Genomic DNA, 20,769 nt, shown 5'->3' with positions numbered 1-20,769 from the left:
TACATGTTGGAATCATGCAGTGATAGTAGTGGTAATAATAATAATAATAAACGGAGTTGCCGAGTTCACCTCTTCACTCACCAGACCTCCCAGGAGGTCCACGCAAGCTCTGGGTGCCCAGTTAGTTGACTGCTGATGGAGCATCCTGCCTGCTCCTGCACGGGATTTGCCAGCAGCTGCAGTTAGTAACTCGCTGGTGAGAATGGCCTTTATCCCAGTCTTTTTCTACTTGTTCAATGAACACTGAGTTCCCTGCTATGTGCCAGGAAGATGCTAAGGACAAAGACATCAATCAGATGTTTCTCTGACTGTGAAGACCTTGAAGTCTGGTGGAGACTCTTATGCCCACAAACTGGCTTATGCACAAAATGAAGAACAGTGATACTTCCAGATGTTCTGTAGAGGACCAGAATTTCTGTGTGTAGGGCTCAGGGCCTTCCTCTGGGTGAGTGTTGAGGAAGGTATCCGGTGGACTGTTTTGGAGAATTGTTACACAGCTCTATAAAAACTTGAGAGAACCATAATGCCCATATTGAGGCTGTGGATGAGAGCCGGGCCGACGCTGAGGAGAGTGGCACTGCAGTAAATCACAGGCTCCAAGGCAGTGACGGCCCCTCAGGCTTGAGGTACCTGCTCCTCTGTTGGGGTGAGGAGAACTGATCATCCCCCTTTCTGTTCTGTGGGGACTGAAAATGCCTGACCAGAGGCAGAGCTGAGAGTCCTTTTTGCTTGTGGTGACAGGAGGTGAGCATTACAGCACTGTCACCAGGCCTAGGATGTCCGGGCTATGGGCCCAGAGACTGAGTGATAAGGAACAGGAAACCAGGAGGGAAAGGCAAGAAGAACTGTACAGATGTAGCATCACACACACTGACAAAGGAACGAGAGAGAAATCCAGTTCACCATGGAGCGAGTGGAAGATTTTGGGGCCCTGCCTTTTCCCACAAAGGGGTTGTAGTGACAAGCTTTCCACCAAAATGAAAAAACATTTTGTCTACCTTGGCTCATTCTGGGACTTGATTTTCAGCTGGAGACTGGCCTGGCGGGTCTTCCCTCTGCATTCTGGCCTCCGAGTCCCTCTTGTGTTCTTGCCAGTGGGTGCCGTTGCCCTCGAATGGTTGAGACGGTGATGTGGCTGCCCTTGCTGTTCTGGTGTGTACCATGCCACTGTGCGGACGCCACCTGTGCTGCCTTTGTTCATGTTGCCTTTTGCTGACCACAATACCCAGATAACAAGCCTTTCTGAGTGCCAGAGAAAATGAATTTTGGGCGAGAAGAATATATATGGAGTTGTTTAGACAAAGCAATGTGTATGGACAATGGGAAATTTACTGTGAAGCTAATGAAGGTTAAGCTTCTGGGCCCCTAACCTGTGTGGCCCCCTCCTAAGACCCCAGGAGAAACCTTAGCAATGTGCTTATGTGCTTATACATTTTTGTGAAATTGGCAAAAAGGAAATTCAGTCCTGCCATTTACCTGGAAGAGAGGCAGACCAGAAACATCCGGTTTCAGCAGTTCTGGACTACCAGTCGCAATCTTAAGTATTTTGAAGGTTCTTGAAGAGTTGTGTTTTAAAACTTCAGTCTGCCACTTGTGAAAGTCTAAGCAGACCACTTACTACTCTCCATTTCACCATGTTCATCTGTAAATGAGGTGAAGGCCTCGAATACCTGTCAAGAGTGCTTTGCTCAATGTGTTCTGTTCTGATCTCTTTGTATGAATCTTTCACTTAGTTCACCAACTATCCTACGAGGCAGGAGCTTTTATTATCTCCAACTTACACGGGAGGAAACAAGCTAAAGGGGGGTTAGGCAATTTTGTTAAAGTCACACATTTAGTGGCAGAGCTGGCAATGAAATCCAGATATCTGAAACCACCAGCAGCACTGACAGTTGCTGTTTTCAACATGGCTGTTACTTGTGGAGTATACTAACATTAATAAAGCACGTGTATTTCACAGGGCCTTATCCTTTAACTTAGTAGGGCTACAGCCCTTAGTTTTAGCAGGGTCAAAGCCCTATAATTTCGTTGCAGAAAGGAGATGCCGAGGAAACGCAGTCACTCAGAGAGGGCGGAGTAACACAGGTCTATTATGCTGGCAGACCCAGGTGGACTTGCATCCCAAATACCCGGGCCCCAAATACAGGTGGAACTAAGCTTATATACCCTTCTGAACAAACAAGCAAGCAAGCATTTCTATTGGCTCAGTCTGTATCCAGGCAAGGTTCCCTAAATTGGGGTCTTTGGCAAGTGGTTTGACTTTGGGTAGTGGGCTTCATGGGGATGGGGGAATGTGGTCGGGGGGCTTTTGCGGTCTCAGCTAGAGAGCAACTTTGTCTCTCGCCAATACAGGAAACTGCTTGCAAGCTGCAGTTTAATCCAGTCTCCTAATACAAGAAAGCTAAAAATAAAACTGACTGGTTTGTAACCACAGAGTTACAGAACTCAGAAGTTACATTCTAGGGCCTGCCCCGTGGCTCACTAGGGAGAATGCGGTGCTGATAGCGCCGACGCTGTGGGTTCAGATCCTACACTGCATTTGTTTTTGCTTTGAGTCAGAACAGGAGCCTCTCCGAATTGGAATGCCAGGAAGCAGCCTGACCACCAGGGAAGGCTTCAGTTTCCACGCAGACACTCCAAGCACTGGTCCACACTCACATCTGCTCTTTCCTTCTGCCTTCCAGCTCAGAGTGCCTCATGCCTTCATATTTCAAGGACCTGTTGCCTGCGTGTGTCTTACCTTCCGTCTTTCCCCACTCACATTCATCCTGAATATACACTCCAGAATGTCATGAATGGATTAACGTCTCCTATCTTCCTCATTAGAAACGCCCCCTGGCTGCTCTCCACTGCTTGCCAAATAAAACCCCCTCCTTGGCTTTCATAACTCTCCATGCAGACTCAACTTTCGTTTCTTTCTGTTCCATGCCAACCCCAAGCCACAATTAAACAAAAGTGTAAACAGCTCCCACACAAATTCTGTACTCTTCCTGCTCCTGGTTCTCTTCTTGATTCTCTTTAAATATCACACATTTTCATAAAAGCTCAGTTTGAATTCCTACCTTCTCTGTGAATCCCTTCATAACTTATCACTTTTGCTAGGTCACCCTCTCAATCTTACGTAGACATATCGATTGTTCCCTTGCGCTACAGCTGTGTCTTAGTTCTAGCTCCTGTATTAAACAAGGCCTTGGGTGGCGAAAACACATTTCAAACTTTTATACCCTCGCCCTATCTCCCTGCAGTGCCCAACACAGTTCCAAACATAGACTGTGCATTCAAAAGAGAATATTTGTTTTGGTTGGACATATTTTGTTTTCTCTAAATATTGACTTGTAGTTAAAATATATTGCATATATTTTCTATAGAGGGGAGGGGATAGAGTAATATAGTCATAGTTTATAACAGGGTTTTCCCAAAAGTCTCCATCTTTGAATATTACTCTAAACCTACTTTCATACATCATAAAAATGCTTAGTTTGCAAAGCTATTAATAATTTAAGGAGCCTGCTTTTTAAAAGCCAGATTGGTCAAGGAGAGACTTTTGATTATTACTTCAAAATCCAATTAAATGTTTAATCAAATATAACAATTTTAAAAACAGTTATAAAGACTTAGCTAAAAAGATATAATGAAAACCAACTTTAGTAGAACCAGAGACAGTACGGAAAGGGGTAAATTTTATTTATCAATGTAGTGATTACAAATTTTAAAGAGTTCCAACTTCAAAAAAGAAAACAAAAACTCAGAAAAAAAATATACTCAAAGTACTTATCAGGAAGGGTTATAGAATCCCTGGATACATAAGCTTCTAAAAAACAAACAAAAAAACCCAACAACAAATATTCAAAATTCTAAATTATCTCAGCCCTTGACATTCAGGCACTCCAGAAGTGGAAATGCACCCAAATCACAGCTCACAAGTAGTTTCCCAAATATTCATCTCATCATGATTTATGCACAGAGGAGGCTGTCCAGAGACAACTTCTGCATCTCTAGCTGTGGCACAGAGAACAGGGACAGACAGGAGGGCACTTTTTCTCCAGTGGAAGGACCCAGGCCCCTAGAAGAGGGATCCAGTGAACCAGCAAAACGCACACAAATCAAGACAAAGTTGGTCCCAGAAAGGACTTTGTTTTGAAGGTGGTCTTCACTAGTCACCTTCCTGGCATTAGGGAAATCAAGGTCTTTTTTGACATTTCTCATCAAGCAGCTCTTCCAGTTCTTTTGAGGACTCTGCTCCAGTCTGACAGCCGATGCTGCTGCCAACATGCAGAGTGCAGGTCCCACCTGGAAGAACTCAGCCCTCAGTCTAATTCTGATTCCTCTGGAACACAAGAACCCACACGGAACCACTGACACCATGTCAGAGTACCAAGTGTGGTGCTACTCCTGGAGGAGGCTTCGAGAGACCAGCATCCTCATCACTTCATTGCTACCTGCCAGAGGGAGAAAAGGGCGGGTACAGCAGCAGCTAAGTCTGGGAGTTTGCTAAAGCTCTGCGTGGGCTCTCCAGGTCCAGTCACGGGCAGCTGTGGACTTAAACTGGAATTGTGGCTTTTACCCCTGGGAAGGATGGAAATATCAAAACTTCTTCCCAAAGTGCAGAGAAATGTCAGGAAATAAATAATATTTATTTTCTAAAAGCCTCTCCTGATAGTAAAAAATGCTTATAAACAAAGGCAAAATAAAAGTAGTTTTATAGTATAATTCTAATTTTTAACAAAGTACCTACAAAATCATAGGAAAAAAAAAAAGTCCAAAAGTAGATATGCCAAATATTCATTCCGGATGTGGAAATGTGAGTGATTTTTTCTTTTACTTTTTCTATTTTACAATTTTTTAACAAATAAATACATATTTCTTTACTGTACAGAGAACTAAATTTTAAAAGAATAAAAACATTTTCCCTGAAAGGAGGGGATCAATTGTTTGCTTCATTTTTAGCTTACAGGCTCCTCCTGAGTCTCCATTAAAGTGGCCCCACATTGCGTCACTGAAGTTACTCAGAGCAGCCTCTGTCCCACCTGCTTCTCCTGCAGTGTGACTACTCCAGTTACCTAGGCTCACGTAGTTTGAAGGGTCATATAATTTCAAGACTTAGGCATTGGTTGTAGAAGGTCAAGAAGACCATGCTTGGACCCTGACTCAAATTGAGTGCACATTTCCCAGACAGAATGTCTCTGACTACCAAGAAGATGCCCACAGACCGACGACTTTTTATTGAAAAATCCACTAGCAACGTTGATACAGATATCTGTTAGACTGTCTGGCTGATAATCAACTTGTACAGCTGCTGGGGATCATACTGGCTCACATCTGCTCTGTAAATTACTGGACACAGTTCTGGGTCCAAGGGACAGGTACTTTATGACAATAAGACAAAACCACAGTTTTCAACGTGTGTTCCCACACACAAGCTTAGTTTGGAGCTTCCCTCCGATCTGGAGAGAGCAGAAGCACAGTGACTTGATGCCTTCCCAGAGAGATGAAGCAGAGTCCCCTGACTACCAGGCCAGTGCTCTTGCTAGTAAACTGATAGCTGACTTCCAGAGCAGGGCTGGGGCCAGGAAAGAGGAAGCCAACAGACAGACAGGACTGATTGGACCCTGAGTGCCAGTCAGCATGGGGACAGACAGGCTGGGGAAAGCACTGATCCTGTAATCTGTAACTGTTCTGAAAGAAAGATGATAACCTCTGGCAATTTTTACCTTCTAGAATCTGGTGAACCCTGGAGTCCCGCATATACTGCTGAACAGCATAATCCTTCAAGTAGCCGTAGCCTCCATGCATCTGTAAAGCCTGGTTGCAGATCTGCAAGACGGGTTAGATCTCTTTCATTCTGGGAAGACTATGGAGCAAGTGGCTTCCTCTCTACCCCAACCCCCAATCTGGCAGTCTACCATAAACTAATGAGAGGAAGAACAACCCACGGATAACCAGCCAAGCTCAGAGGGACTCTGTATTTCGTGTGGTCAGAGACAACTTACTGAACTTGTCAGTTCTCACCAGGCAGGGAACTCAAAGACCTCTTTGCCTTTCTGGCTTATTATCTCCTGGGGAGAAGCTGCTCACAACCACCCCTGCTGGGATTATATGAAGCTAAGGTGCCACCTGGTGGCAATGTAGGATGACTTTGCCCCTGACGATGTAAATATGGCATAGCACTAAATTTGGGCAAGAGGCACTGAGCTGCTGTGAAACTTCCAAAGGCACTGTTTTCATTGAGATCAGAACTAAACAACAGTGCCATGATGAAGCGTGTAACAGCATGGGGCAGGCTACAAAGCCGGCCATGAGAGCTCCCATGCAGGCATCTCATGAGTTATATCCTTAAGCCCCAAGGTGATCCCTGTAGCATCCCAGCAGGGCTAGGTTCCAAAGCTAACTTATGCCTCTCAACATCCCTGGGCCTAGCAGCTGCTCCCCTTCCACCCCAGGAGAGCCAGAGGGCTGATCACTTACAGCAAAGCATTCATCTGTAGCAAAGAGCTTGGCCATGGAGCAGAGGGCCACTGCATCTTGCCGTTCCTCCTGCAGAGCCACTGCTGCACTGCGGATCATCAGCCGCGAGGCCACCAGTCTTGTTGCCATATCAGCCAGTTTGAATTGCAGGTACTGTAGCAACAGGGAGAAGAGAACCAGACAAGACAGAAGGGCTTAAACTGGCACCTGACCTTGGACCCTTGATAAGACATCTCTAATGAAGGGTCTTTTCTAAGTGGTCCAAATCATCAAGGTCTCCTGCCTCCTCTACAGAGAACATTTACTGCTTTGTAGGTTCTACACCCACTATACTCGCCCTGCACTTTAATATTATTACCTCCTGAAAAACGTCATTGGTAGGAACAACACACAAGTTCTGGCTAAGATGGTGGCAGGACTCCACAAGGAACATCATGGCTTCTCTCCAGAGAGCGCGGGCCCTACGGGAGGTCTCCAAGGCTGCGAACAGTGGAAAACAAACGCACAGACAGCTGGACATACCTGGTTACTGGCCAGAGGCTCTCCAAACTGCTTGCGGACGCTGAGGTGGTCTCGGGTGAGGATGACCGAGGCATGAGCAGCCCCCAGAGAGCAGGAAGCTGGGGAGGAGGCGCCAATGGGCTAAGTGAGCAGGAAGGAAGGCACATGCCCGGCCTGCGGCCTCCCTGCCTGCACATGTCTCCTCACCAATGTTGAGCCTCCCTCCGTTCAGTCCTTTCATGGCAATGAGGAAGCCCTGCCCCTCGCTCCCAATTCTGTTAGCCACGGGGACAGCACAGTCTTCGAAGATCACGGCTCGGGTTGGCTGGGAGTTCCACCCCACCTGGAAAAAAATCAGGGACTGTGTGGCTGCCCAACAACCCACCATGCAGGGTGGCCTTCCCTGGAGACAAAAGACTGTGAAGAGTCATTCCAGTACCCTGGGACTTAGACCCACATAGACCCGAGGGAAAAGAAAAGCCCAGCTTTAAAGGCTTGTCAACACTCACAAAGATGTTTGTTTCAGCTCAACATTTTTGTTTAACATACTAAGAGAATCTTTTAACTCCAGCAAGGTGTCTACACAGGGCGCCTTTGGGTTCTCAAACCCATCTTCTGGCTTATTCTTCTGCTTCCAACAACCTCTTCCAAAGACTAGCTGGAATGAAGCCTCCTGAGGTCTGCCTGTCACCTGAGCCATCACTGATCTTGCTCGCTTTGATGCTCCCATAGTCTCCACCACAAGTTAAAACCTTCCAGGACTGACCTGTGTGGTGGTCACTGGTGCACTTATCTCCCCAACCAGAACACAAACACCTTCTGTTCTTACAAAAACAAGAACGGAACAGAAAGTTCTGACCTTAACAACATCTAATTATAAAAGAATCAAATACAAATCGCTGCTACCTCCTAACTTCTGCCCTCTCACCCCTTACTGTGAAAACATCTACCTTTTCCCCCTATGCAGAGAATGTGTTTCCTAGTCCTGCGAAATCCTATTTCCCTACCAGGGGGAAAGAGAGGGCCAATAATTCCCTCTTCCTTTCTGAAGACGCTGCATACCTGGACCACTGCTGCGAAGCCACTATCAGTCTTGTCTCCCATTCTACATATGAGAGGTCTTCAAAAAGTTCATGGAAAGATTCATGTTACCTCTCAATTTCATTCTCCCACAAACTTTTTGAAGTACACCTCCCATGATAAGACACGTTCTTCTATATAAAGCCTTTTAACAATTAAATCAAAGATAAAGCAAGTCCTCTATAATGTCAACGCAAAACTGAAGATTTAAAATTCTCAGCAACATAATGTGTTAAATATGCCAAGTCAAAGCACATGCCTGTAGGAAATACTGACATGGAGCAGACAGAGGAGCCAACTGCTGAAGCCACCAGAACAGCCACACTGACCACAGGGATGAGGGAGTGCCACCTCGCCCTGGCCCACACGCCTCTGACTCACCTCCAATGCCACCCACACTAGTCTGCTCCCTGCCATACTCGGCTTTTTTTAACTTCTACAAATAGGCTGATCTTATTCCCACCTCAGGCCCTTTGTACCTGCTATTGTCTCTGCCCAGAATTCTTCTCACAGTCGACTTTTTTTTTTTTTTTTTTTTGTCTTTTTCGTGACCGGCACTCAGCCAGTGAGTGCACCGGCCATTCCTATATAGGATCCGAACCCGCGGCGGGAGCGTCGCCGCGCTCCCAGCACTGCACTCTCCCGAGTGCGCCACGGGCTCGGCCCTCACAGTCGACTTCTAATGCTCCGGTGGTCTTCCCAGACGTTAGGCTCTCAGCTAAAATGTCACGACCCCAGAGTCCACCCCACCTAAAGAAACTCCTTCTCCATCAGCGTCACGTCATTCTGCTTTATTTTCTTCCTGACGCTTAGTGCTAACAAAGGTCCCTTATTCATTTGCGCGCATGCTGCTTATGAAAATGGGAACCCCATGGGCAGAGCAGGTCTGTCTTGCTCATAGCTGTTCCCCGTCACTTAGAGGAGTGGCTGGCACATAGCAGACACTCACTAGCTTCTGATGAATGAAAAAACAGCCTTCCAAATTTCCCTTACATTTAAAAATATATAAAGCAAAGCTAATAATTACAAAAGAAAACAAATAAACAAAAGAAATGGAAGGCAAGAGGAGAGACTTGTTTATGAAACTTATTTGCGACTTCCCCCAAGGCACTATGCTCGGGAGCCTTGGTGCTGTGTCAACAGCACAGATACTGAGGTGGACGCCACCTAAATGAGTTGAAACAATCACTACTATCTTTATAAGCATAAACACCTGAATCAGTATAACCTGATTCTTTGTGTCAGACTACATAAATCAGTCTATGTCTTATAACCCAAAACAGACATTCCTGGAATTAAGAAATCCTATAACTATATATCTTATATATCATATGAGGGTACTTCAAAAAGTTCATGGAAAAAATGGAATTATGAGATAATATGAATCTTTCTATCAATTTTCTGAAGACCTCTCACATAAGCTCTGTCTAAATCATATAGCTATGCACATATAGAGAGAGGTTATATAAATAAGACAGCATATGTCTTATAATCCCAAACAAGGCTAGAAGTGACTTATAATTTGTATTCCCCCAAGAGCTAGCACAAGGCTTTGCACATAGTAGGTACCTAGTAAATGACTGGTACACTACAAAAGACAAGGGGCACTAAAACTCATAACTCCTTGGAAGTTACAAAGAGTCAGGAAGGATCACGCAAGAAAATATGGAAATCCTAGGAGCTGTGAGAGAGAAGTATAGGAGTACTTAGGAGTTATTTCATTACCTGACTTCTCCCTCAAAGTCCTAAAAATAACAGTACAAAATAGAGGTGGACAACTGTTTTGATCATCTGGTCTAAAAAATCTGAATGGGTCTCACTCTCATCACCAATTACAGCTACATAATCACAGGTCTACTGCTCATGGCCTGGTTATGGGATTTCTTAATCTGAGGAATATCTTACTTTTCCAAGTACCTAGTGACACACAGTCCTTCTCAGATTACTGAAATACCCACAGTCTCCTCCAGTGAGTTTGGTTTTTATTTAAAGAAAAGAGGCCCCATGCTTTTCATTCCTGAGACTTTTGCTCAACACCAGATCTACAAGCATCTCTTCTGGGGATAACAAAGTACACTAAGAAATACAGGCCAAAAGGGAGGCAGGAGAGGTGGCAGCCTGTGGACCTCACTGCAAACTCTGCCATTTGCCTGGAGATCTTTAACAATACCCTACTCTATTTTATATGTTCCTGTCAAGAATCCTCATAGAAGCAACTGTTTCCAAGGCAGGCTAGCAAGCATGCAAACCAATTTCCTGAAATGGAGCAGAGTTGGTCTGGCAGGTGGCAGAGACTCATAGCTTGAATTGCATCCTGCCCAAAAGCCACTCACCTTTTTCTCCTTCTTGCCAAAACTGAGGCCAGGGGTCCCCTTCTCCACGACTATGCATGAGATGCCTTTGGGGCCTGGTCCTCCCGTCCGGCACATGACCACGTAGATGTCTGATTCACCACCACCACTGATGAAGGCCTGTGGGATTGCAGAAGGGAGAGCACGGGGACCACGGAATGTGCAAGTTCTCAGAGCCCAACGACTGGGAGAACCACTGGGGTCTTCCCAATAACAGGACCCTGACAGGTATAATGGTGCAAAGAAACCGAGGAGGGGTAAAGGTATTTGCAGTGATGGATGAGTCAGGGATTTAGTTAATGAAAGTATAAAAAGGACAGAGAAAAATGAATGAAATGAAATTATCTGGAATCAATTCAATCAAGAAAAGAAACAGTGAAAGTGAATAAAAGAACTGGGTGGGAAGTTCTCTCACCAACACCTAAACATCCTATGGCAATGTTATCTCGTAGGCGTGAAGGAACCAGGGGAGGTCGGGAGGAAGGTGGGTACAACCTCCGAGTTGCTCTGGGGGGACAGCATGCTAGTACCTTGGAGCCATTGAGGATGTAATGATCTCCTTGTCGTTTAGCTGAGGTCAAAAGGGATGCAGCATCACTCCCGCTTCCTGAGGCGGGGGTCAAAAGGGAGCAGAGGGGGATAAGAAAGCCAGTGACATCAGGGGAGCCCGTATGCTTCCATCTCCCAGGAGATCTTCCTCTGAGAAAAACAGCTCAGAGTGTGCTGCTTTAAAATCCAGACGGCCAAAGGATCTCTGTACTTGATGAAAAGTGCCTGCACCAATCAGACTGCTATCCATCTCCCAACATGCCAGCTTGCAGAGAACCTCGTGCGAGGAGATTCTGGTCTGCAGCCTGGAGGGTCCTGACCACAGGCCTCTGGGTCCTGTGGCATCAGGTCATGGGACTCTATCATTCCATGACCAAACTGTTTGGCAGACAGCAGTTATATGTGTCAACAGGCTAGAGGGAGTGCTGGGCGACTCCACATGAATGAGCCCTCTCTCCCTGCAGCACAGCAAACCCACCTGGTTCAGTGAGGCAGTAGGAAGCAAACTTCTCCATGGTACAGAGTGGTGGGCAAAACTTGTGCCTCTGTTTCTCATTTCCAAAGCAATCAATTATCCAGGCACACATGCTGACAGGTACGCCAAGACGATATTGACAGAAATAAAGATGGAAAAAAAAAAAGGGATATTGGGGGGATGGGGAAAGAGAACAAGGGGCAGTGAAGCAGAAGAGAGGGTGGAAGGGAAAAGTCACAGTTGAGAAGATTCAACCTTAAAGGACTGGATTAAAACACATTACTTGAATATGTTCTACCCAGAGATAACCAGGACCAAGGTATCCTCACCTGGATGTTCATACTACTTCTAGTTAGGTTAAATGAGCCCTAAAAATTACTTATATGTACTTTCTATTACTTTCTCTAATTACTGAAGGTTTCATCTTTGGATTGAGGAAAGGGGTAACAGGATCATGACCCATCTATGGGAGAAGTCTGCTGGTACCAGCTCAATCTAGGATTTGGGAGAAGGCTGGCAGACCTGATCTTCTAAGCAATGTACAAGACAACAGACTCAAGTACAACAGGCAGCAGCAGACCTAGCATGCACTTTTAACAGTCTAGTGCCGCACAGGCACTCAGCCAAAAAGATACACCTGTTTCCTACGAATCTGGAATTTCCCAGTCAGCCCGTGTGAGCACGTCGTTGGGCTTTCCAAGCCTAGACACTCACTTGTGGATGCTTATATAGGCTGTGGTGCTGGTGCAGCCTGTAGCCAAGGCTTCAAAGATGACAGAGGTATCAAGCCGTGACAGTCCAGACCCACCCACATCTGTGCGTACATAGACCCCTCCAAAGCCGAGCTGGGCTGCCTTCCGCATCACATTCACTGGGAACAGCTCCTACGTACAAAAGAGAGCAGGGTTACCAGTAACTGATTCAGAGACAGACTTCTCTTTGGAGGGCGCAGTGAGGGGATTAGGATGTTGGCATTTGGGAGAGTGCAGGGATACTCTTAGTATGCCTGTTTGTAATCTCACAGTGGTATCAGTTAACATGTATTCTATAAGAACTTTTTCTGGCATTAAAAAGTTTCTTTTTATTATCTATAAAACTGCCTTGGTTTTAAGAATATCCAAACCTTTATTTAAATTAAAAAAAAAAAAAAAGATATCTACAAGATGATCGGATGCCCTCTGTGAAAAGAATCACCCATTACCAGTACTCCCACTTGCAGTAAGAGTTGGTAAGTGGAGAACAGACACTGAACAATTAGGATCATAAGGAGATGAAGATAAGGGTCACTGCATGAGGCATTTGCTGGAACATCTGGCCAAATGGGTCCCACTCTTACCTTTTGGTCCCACTCTGCCATATTTGGAGCCATCTCTCGGGCAGCAAAATCGAAGGCCACTTTCTGAAATTCTTTTTGCTCTTCATTTAGTCCCATGGAAGCTGTGGGCAGGATTACATACATTCAGTTCAAGGACAGGGGTCAGCAAATAGTACTGCCAGCAAGAAGCACCATGAGGCTGACTCTGGTAGACCTACTGTAGTATTTCCCATACACTGTACAGTCTTTAACTGCAAGAGAATGGCATCATCCATGATTAATCAGTTTCTCAGATGGGGAAGGGATAGTTCTAACACACACTCAGATGGACCTAGTCTACGGCGACTTCCCAGACCTCTCTTACCCTGGCCACTCAGTAAAATACAGTTGCAGCCCTAGACAGGTAGATGCCACAGTGCTGAAACTTTGGTTATTATGAGTGACACTAAAGAGCACTAAAGGGAGACTATGGAGCCACACTTGACAATGATTTACTTCAGGGCCTGCTAGTGATGCACAGTATTTCCTATGGAATACAAGTCAGGTGGCAGAGTCTGTTCTTCTGGGGCAAACCCAGACATCAGTAATGGTTGGCTGTGTGAGCCAGGAGAAAGCACTTGTCTGTAATCAGTACTCTCATTACAATAGGAAACTCAGAAATGCACAGTTGTGAGCATTAAAGACTAGGCTACCTTGAGAAGCCCAGAGCAGAAACCTATGTTGGGTATTCCTCTCAGTGACATGGTTAGGGATAAACAATTCATGGTTCCCTGGCTGGGGGTCAGGTCATTCACTCACTGAGTCTTGCACAAGCACTGCTGCACAGCTTACCAGCCAGCCACCAAAACAAAAACAAGTGTCGCTGTAAATTACAGCTCAAAGATCCTTCCCAAAAGAATATTTATTGAGTGTATACTAGGCAGCACTGCGGGGGTTACAAAGATGAATACGGTCCATTTGCACAGAGGACATAAAAGTAGTAACGCAAACATTTTATTGCATAGAGTGAAGTGCTATGGAATTTCAACCCTAGCAAGAGCTCAACAGATGTTAACAATTCTCCCCTCTTCCTCTGATAGAGTAAATGACTACTTCTTAAAACAAGTAGTTCAAGGAACCAAAGGTTTAAGAAATAGATCTGGATTGCATTTTACATAAATAAAAGGGAATACGTTTATGCAAATCATATATATAAGTAAACATGACATAATTACACAGTCTTTTCGGGCAGATAACAAATACAGTTTGTTTTAGAAAAGGGAATGATTAATAAAAGGAGAGGATTGCTTGGAGAAAAAAACATGAAAAAGTCAAGTTAAAAAGTAAGTTATTTTAAAGTAAGTTAAAAAGTAAACACAGGAAAGCGTAGTTACTAAGTAAAAATACCTCTAAGTTTCCAGAAAAAATACACTATAAAGACAAAAGAACACCAGACTTCATGAACTTTGTGAGTTACTGGCAGAGTTCAAGACGCCAACACACAAGAGTTCAACTCCTGCAACACACAATAAAAAGGTAGAGCTAATGAAAAGCAGCCCAAAGGAGATGAGGAAAGCCTTTATACAGAGCAAGCTTTTCCTGTATAGCAAGTGTAAGCAAGAGGCAAAAAACCAAACCAACCAAACAAACAAAAAACCTCCAAGTAATTCCTTTTCTTCTTTGATATCAACCAAGGTGAACTTGTTTACCAAATTCTAAGTCCCAGAGCAGGGCAGCACCTCTCAACATAGTTTTGGGATACTAAGAAAAGAATATTCTTTATACCTTAGTGTACTTTACAGACCTTGTGTCAGTGTGAGGGACTCATCCTGCTATAAAGAAAACTGTCATTTATTTAAGTAAGAAATTTCAGAAGGAAAAAAGTGGTTAGATGCTTGGCAGAGAGGTCACAAGCTGCCTGGGTACGCTTTAGTCCCCCTGGGTCTCCACCGCTGTCTCTGCTACTCCTGCAAACGATTTGCCGAGTGTCTCAAGACACTCAGGTTTGCAGTGTCTGGCAGAGTTTCCCACTTGGGACAGTCGTTATTTTTCCTGCGGGAGTTGCAACAGTAGAAGTGTTTTGTAGCTTTAGGTGTTAAGTAATAAAACCTGTGCATGTGAGCAAACCTTGCACTGACCGGAGACTGCCGCTTGCACGCGTCTGTCACTGCCAGCACTAGCGTTTCACCTTCTCACGGCCGTTATGGCCTAGCGTTATGATTGTAAGACCACCCGCCCACCCAAGCAGAGAAGCCGCAAGCTACCCAGCGGGCCCCGAGGAGGCGGCCCGTCGCGGATGCCCGACGGTTCCCGGACTTGTGCCCCCGTCCGGCCCGGCCCACCCCGGGCGGCGCTTACGGTCGATGCAGGAGGCCACGCTCCGGCGGCCGGCCCGGGCGGGGACCTGGAGACCGCCGCGCAGGCAGCCGAGCCGCGCGCCCAGGCGCCGGGCGCCGCTCCGCAGCATGGCAGCCTCGCTGCTTGTCGCCCGCCCGGGAGCCGCCGGGCGCGCGGCTCGGACTACAGCTCCCGAAGACGCGAGCGCAGGGCCCGGCGGGAGAAGGGGCGAGGAGCGGCGGGGAGGGGCGAGGAGCGGGGAGGAGCGCGGGGAGGGGCAAGGAGCTCGGGGAGGGGCAAGGAGCTCGGGGAGGGGCGAGGAGCGACGGGCGGCTTCCGCGAGGGGGAGGTGGCGGAGGAGACGGGGGAGGGCCGGCGTGGCTCCGGCACGGACGTCGCGCACTAGGCGGGGTCTGAGGCCCTCCGAGCTGCCTCTCACCGCTCGCTTCCTGCTCCGCGCGAGGTTGGGGCGGGGCCCCGGGGCCGGGGCGGGCAGCAGATCGCTTCCTGTCGCTCTCGGCCGACTCCAGGATCCGCCGCCCTCCGGTCACCTGCAGGGAGACCATGCCGAGACCCCGGAAGAGGTCGGCTGCGGCGGCTGGCCCAGGTGAGCTGCACCTAGGCTGCAAAGAGGCAGCCCCATAGGAAACGGTCCCCTGGGGCCTTTTTAACACTGTTCATTTTCTACTCCTGCTCCTGGGGAGAATCTTTCGTGGTTTGGTTTTTATTCCGTTATCTCTAGTCACCCTCCATCTTCTTGATTCTTCCCACCGAGATTCTACCCAGAGTCCCTCCTGCGTGTCCATTCAAGCAGTAGCTACGTGCTAAGCAACAGAACATCTGCAGTACAGGGTGGCGTGTACTGAGGTGAAGAATACACAGTTGTTGCTCTCGGGGAGAATGCAAACGAATGTGAGTGACAGGCTCCAGGAGACTGGATTGTTAGGGGTATGAGAAGGAGGAGGAATCAGGGGGAAGGTCTTGAGAAGGAAGTGGAATGTGAGTCCACCCTTTCCACAGCACAGTTTTCAGTACTCAGAAAACGTGATGACATTTTTCAGAAGGATGAATGGCATTCTGAGCTGATGCAGCGCAGGCACAAAGCAATGGAGGGTAGATAAGTACCTCTTTTGGGAAAGGCAAGAGTTCTAGATGGACTACAGTGCACTGTAGCCATTTACAGAACATGGTGTCTGCAGTGTGCCTGTTAACTCTTAAGGGACCACTAGGAAACTAGGCTAGGAAGAAGGTATGCTGAATTCAGAGCATTAGACATCCACAGTGATATTTAATGACTCACGTAGGAACTTAGACTAAATTCAGAGGCTGTATAGTACAGTCGCTAAGTATAGATTCAGAGAGAACTGAATGACAGGTCCTGACCTCCTGTCTTGATTCTACCATTACTGGATGTGTGATCTGGAGCACATTTTCAGATCTCATAGGTTATCTACATTAACCAGTGAGTGTCATACACAGAGCTTGGGGCCAGTCATATAGTAAGAACTTAACAACTGCTAGCTGTTGAGTGCCTATGTTCCAGGAACTTTTTCTCTAATTCTCTTGGGATAAAATCCAGCCTTTACCATCTCTACAAGGTCCTGAATGAACTGTTTCTTCCAACTTCTCTTGGTACCTTCAAGGAGCAGAAAGGAGGCAGGCCATGAAGCATAGTGAGCAAGAAAAGAAGTATGAGGTGATAATAATAATAGCTGATATTTATCGAGCACTTTTGATACCAGACTTTGTCTAAGCCCTTTGTATTATCTCATTTAATCATCAAAGCAACTCTTAGTAGGTAGTCAGTTTCTTCACTGGAATCAGTAGCCTGAGCAAAGACAGAAGAGAGTGAGGGAAGGAAGACATTTACTGACTACTGCCAGAACTTTAGTCCTAAACAACCCCGTAAGGTGCTTTCAGTCCACTGAATAGATACTGCAGATGATTTTCTGTAAGGAAGGCATTCTTGCCCAATTAAGATGCTACAGCTAGTAATTGACAGATCCAAAATTTGAATGCAGGTCTGACTCCAAAGTGTAAACTTTTTCCAGAATGGAACATTACCTCGCAGCAAGCATGATCGATCTTTTCTTCCTGCTTTTCCTATGCAGACAAGAAGGGGCTATCAGGAAAACGTACCAAAACTGAGAATTCAGGTGAGGCATCAGCTAAGGTGGAGAACTCCAGTCCTCAGAAGATTTCAGACTCTAAAAACTGTGGGAAGAATCTAAGCAGCCATTGGCTGATGAAGTCAGAGCCAGAGAGCCGACTAGAGAAAGGTGTAGATGTGAAGGTGAGACCATGTACCTGTCTCCAGTCCTTTTGAGCTATCTTTTAAAATGAGAAGGGAATGTGGGACACCATCACCAAATTAACTTTGAAGGGTCGGCAAAAGGTAAAAACGAATAAAACCAGTAGGATTTATTACCATCAACCATCTGTTCTGTGAGTACCCTCTCTATAGGGTGGAAGTTGGCAAACTTTTTCTACAAAGGGCCAGACAGTAAATACCATAGTCTTGTGGGTCTTACAGTCTCTGTTGCAACCCTGCCTTTGTAGCAAGAAAATGGCCATAGACAGTATGTAAACAAACAGGTGTGGTTAGATTCAGGTAAAATTTTACAAAATCAGGCATGGACCTAGATCTGGCCTTGAAATCTGTAATTTGCCAACCTCAATCCTGCTGTGCTCCTCAGTGTCTCCCTGCCAAGAGTTGGTGTATGTATATTGGTGTATGTAAACCAATTAAATAATGGCCTGGGGAAAATAAATACAAATATTATGGAATAGATAATACTTTAATAATCAGCGAAATGTAAGGAATCAGCAGATGACTCTTATCATCTGGACTATCCATTCAATGAATCCTTCTAATTAGCAAGGGTAACACAAGGGCTGGCCGGTTAGCTCAGCTGGTTAGAGTGTGGTCTTGTTAACACTAACGTGAAGGGTTTGGTTCCCTGTACCAGCCAGCTGCAAAAAAACAAAAAACAAACAAAAAAACCCCCCCAAAAACAAACTTACCATAAAGCTTACTTATATTCATCTAACATAAGTGGCTCTGTAGAGCTACATCCCGGTAAAATGGCCGCTATATAGCCAGTGGCAACTCTGAGCGAAAGGAAGGGAATGGAACTGTCTGCTTCCATATATGCTTACCAGTTGCCCAAGGATCGTTTGATGAATAACTCTTTCCTCTTGCCTAGTTCGGCATTGAGGATCTCAAAGCACAGCCCAAGCAGACAGCATGCTGGGATGGTGTTCGAAACTACCAGGTAAGAGAGTAAGGAGCAGAACCCCCAAGATCCAGGGTGGGATAAATACCTGTTTCTTCCTCATGACTTGTTAACAGAACCTGCTGGCCAAGGTTGCTTTTTCCCAGAACCTAAACCTGAAAATGTACTTTAAAAATACCATAATTATTCTATATGAAATTTGCAAATGGTCTGTGTTTTAGCTAGCATACTGGTGTAAGTCTGGGTGTGTTGGCAAAGGGACAGACTTTCTTATGAATTGGGGGGAAGTTTCAAAAAAGAAAAACCCATCTAATTTAAAGCAGACTTGATTTCTGCTAAAAGCTAGTGCTTTCCAGCTGGTAGGGAGGATAATTCTTGTTTTTTCTCTGCTGGGATAGGCTCGGAACTACCTTAGAGCCATGAAGCTGGAGGAAGAAGCATTCTTCTACCACAGCAACTGCAAAGAACCAGGCATTGCAGGACTCATGAAGGTTAGTTGGACAGGTTTTGGTTTAAATCCCTCTCCCTCCAGGGAGACTTACTCATGTAGATATAAAGGGATACAGCTTAAATAGAAGTACTCTCCTCCCCACACCCTGTCATGGGAATAAGGAAAATCTGCCTGGCCCCTTCCTATGCAAGGAATAGAACAAAGTGGACCTTTATTTCAGGTTCCACTCGCACAGACTTCTCTCCACCGCTAAACCTTAGTCTTTCCCTCAAAATCAGGCCCGATGGTAGCTCCTCTTAGCTAAGAGTTATCAGGATAAAATTCTTAACTGTGCAGGTGGAAAAACCAGTGGTACCAATACTAACCTTTACCATTTGGTTTTAGAACACGTTTCTAAGATTTTGTTAAAAACAAGGTTGATTTCCTAACTATGCCTGCCTTAGAACTATGTATGACTTTCAGATACTTGAGCCGTCTTTGGCTCTACAAGGCAGGTAGGGTAAGAATATGCCAGGTAAGAAATGAAAGACATAGGTTAAAAGATTGTCCATGGAGCTGACTGTTCAGGCAAGTGATTGGAGACTCTGGTTTTGGTTTTAGATTGTGAAGGAGGCTTACCCAGACCACACACAGTTTGAGAAAAACAGTCCCTATTATGACCCATCCAGCAAAGAGGACAACCCCAAATGGTCCATGGTAAAGACTATTCTTCCTATTACATGAGAGGGGAAGGATGGACAAAGAGGGTAGAGGGTCTGGGTGCTGTGCCTTCAGGTACACAGCCCAGCTCCTCCTCAGATGAGGTTATGCTGACTCTGGAGATAAGAACAACACTGGCAGCCCTGCCCACGGGAACCTCCTGCAAGTGGTTGAAAAACAGTGGGCAGAGTCTGGTGGGATTGTCTTTCTGTCCCATGTACTGTTGTCATGTAGGTGGATGTACAGTTTGTTCGGATGATGAAGCGTTTCATCCCACTGGCTGAGCTCAAAACCTATCACCAAGCTCACAAAGGCACTGGTGGCCCCTTAAAAAATATGGTTCTCTTCACTCGCCAGAGGCTCTCAATTCAGCCCCTGACCCAAGGTAAGAGCAGGCCCTTGTCCTTATCCGCACACCAGAATGACCCCATGAATTCCTATGTATCAGCTTATCAAACTTGGGCACAGTATTTTAACCTCTGGGTCAGCGTCCTTACCTGTCACATCCACAAGGAAGCGAGTATGTCCTGAGTTACCCATTATGTGCACTCAGTACCCAACAGTGCTTGGCACTTGCTGAGACACCCTATGTCTGCCTGCCTCAGTAATATGTAAAGTACCTAGCAGTGCCTAGCATAACTTTCCTGTTCGAGAGGAGACATAAGAACTAACTCTTTGCTTCCTTTCCCCCCATTTTTTGGTAGAAGAGTTTGATTTTATTTTGAGCCTGGAGGAAAAGGAACCAAGTTAACTGAAATACTGCTTCCTGGAATGGGCATGACATTACTCCAAAGAAGTCAAGCTTTTTTAAGACATAAGAAGGTGCAAGAAGGCTTGCTTGTGTTCTTGTGTACGTTTTTCAATAAAACATTAATACCGAAGTTGGAAGGCTTTTCTTCTCAAACTGCATTGGATGCAGTGGAATACTCTACTGCAGATCTCTCACCTCCAGGCTGGCTCCTTTTGCCATTCTGCCAGATGCAGCGCTACCTCTCTCACCTTCCTTTACCATCGCTAGTAGTTATGTAGCAAATTGGAGGATGGAGGGCTGAGACTCTGCTAACACTCACCCAAACGAACTTTTGTCTTTCTACACCAGCCTTCCTCACCTGCCCCTGAAATCACCTGGATCCCACAGGTTTAAACCATGAGTGGTTTCAGGACAGGTTGCCAAATAGGGGTAAAACCTGAATTCACTTCTCAACTATGCACTTGTCTAGAAGTTGTGGTTGATAAAGTGCTCATCATTGTTCACCAGGGTCCGTGTACCGAGAGAGCAGGCACTGTGTGGGAGGCAGGGCAGGCATCTGTCTTTCCCTGGGTGTGAAACG

The 20,769-nt window shown here is 45.9% G+C and overlaps 2 protein-coding genes across 4 annotated transcripts; one reads left to right on the top strand and one right to left on the bottom strand.

Moving 5' to 3' along the window:
- Nucleotides 1-3,658: 3,658 nt before the first annotated feature.
- On the bottom strand, nucleotides 3,659-15,182 carry ACAD8 (acyl-CoA dehydrogenase family member 8). The gene is made up of 11 exons (XM_063093394.1): nucleotides 15,074-15,182; nucleotides 12,758-12,858; nucleotides 12,136-12,305; nucleotides 11,425-11,534; nucleotides 10,928-11,004; nucleotides 10,380-10,517; nucleotides 7,174-7,309; nucleotides 6,988-7,085; nucleotides 6,466-6,618; nucleotides 5,712-5,814; nucleotides 3,659-4,439 (listed from the first exon to the last, which is right to left on the bottom strand). The coding sequence occupies exons 1-11, from the start codon at nucleotides 15,180-15,182 to the stop codon at nucleotides 4,387-4,389; spliced, it is 1,248 nt and encodes a 415-aa protein (XP_062949464.1). The 3' UTR covers nucleotides 3,659-4,386.
- Nucleotides 15,183-15,459: 277 nt separating this feature from the next.
- Nucleotides 15,460-20,319, top strand: THYN1 (thymocyte nuclear protein 1). 3 transcript variants are annotated; one of them, XM_063093396.1, is made up of 7 exons: nucleotides 15,460-15,659; nucleotides 17,164-17,345; nucleotides 18,259-18,327; nucleotides 18,687-18,779; nucleotides 19,340-19,435; nucleotides 19,673-19,823; nucleotides 20,146-20,319. In XM_063093396.1, the coding sequence occupies exons 1-7, from the start codon at nucleotides 15,617-15,619 to the stop codon at nucleotides 20,187-20,189; spliced, it is 678 nt and encodes a 225-aa protein (XP_062949466.1). In that variant the 5' UTR covers nucleotides 15,460-15,616; the 3' UTR covers nucleotides 20,190-20,319. The 3 variants fall into 3 exon arrangements, with proteins under 3 accessions (XP_062949466.1, XP_062949468.1, XP_062949465.1); XM_063093395.1 differs by having other exon boundaries at nucleotides 15,462-15,659; nucleotides 20,143-20,319; XM_063093398.1 differs by lacking the exon at nucleotides 19,340-19,435 and having other exon boundaries at nucleotides 20,143-20,319.
- Nucleotides 20,320-20,769: the final 450 nt, after the last annotated feature.

The sequence above is a fragment of the Cynocephalus volans genome, chromosome 4, assembly GCF_027409185.1.
Source record: "Cynocephalus volans isolate mCynVol1 chromosome 4, mCynVol1.pri, whole genome shotgun sequence".
NCBI classification, from domain to species: domain Eukaryota; kingdom Metazoa; phylum Chordata; class Mammalia; order Dermoptera; family Cynocephalidae; genus Cynocephalus; species Cynocephalus volans.
The sequence above is the reverse complement of the archived record's forward strand: the minus strand, read 5'-3'. Positions and strand labels throughout refer to the sequence as shown.

What these genes read in the sequence shown, in the direction of transcription:
- THYN1 (XM_063093395.1), top strand. Translation starts at nt 15,617, where the DNA reads ATGCCGAGACCCCGGAAGAGGTCGGCTGCGGCGGCTGGCCCAG. An exon ending in GGCTGCGGCGGCTGGCCCAG is followed by an intron (nt 15,660 to 17,163) that starts GTGAGCTGCACC and finishes TTTCCTATGCAG; the next exon opens with ACAAGAAGGGGCTATCAGGA. An exon ending in GCATTGCAGGACTCATGAAG is followed by an intron (nt 18,780 to 19,339) that starts GTTAGTTGGACA and finishes TTTTGGTTTTAG; the next exon opens with ATTGTGAAGGAGGCTTACCC.
- ACAD8 (XM_063093394.1), bottom strand. Translation starts at nt 15,182, where the DNA reads ATGCTGCGGAGCGGCGCCCGGCGCCTGGGCGCGCGGCTCGGCTGCCTG. An exon ending in ACATCCTCAATGGCTCCAAG is followed by an intron (nt 10,518 to 10,927) that starts GTACTAGCATGC and finishes GCAATCCCACAG; the next exon opens with GCCTTCATCAGTGGTGGTGG. An exon ending in AGCCTCTGGCCAGTAACCAG is followed by an intron (nt 6,619 to 6,987) that starts GTATGTCCAGCT and finishes CTGTTGCTACAG; the next exon opens with TACCTGCAATTCAAACTGGC.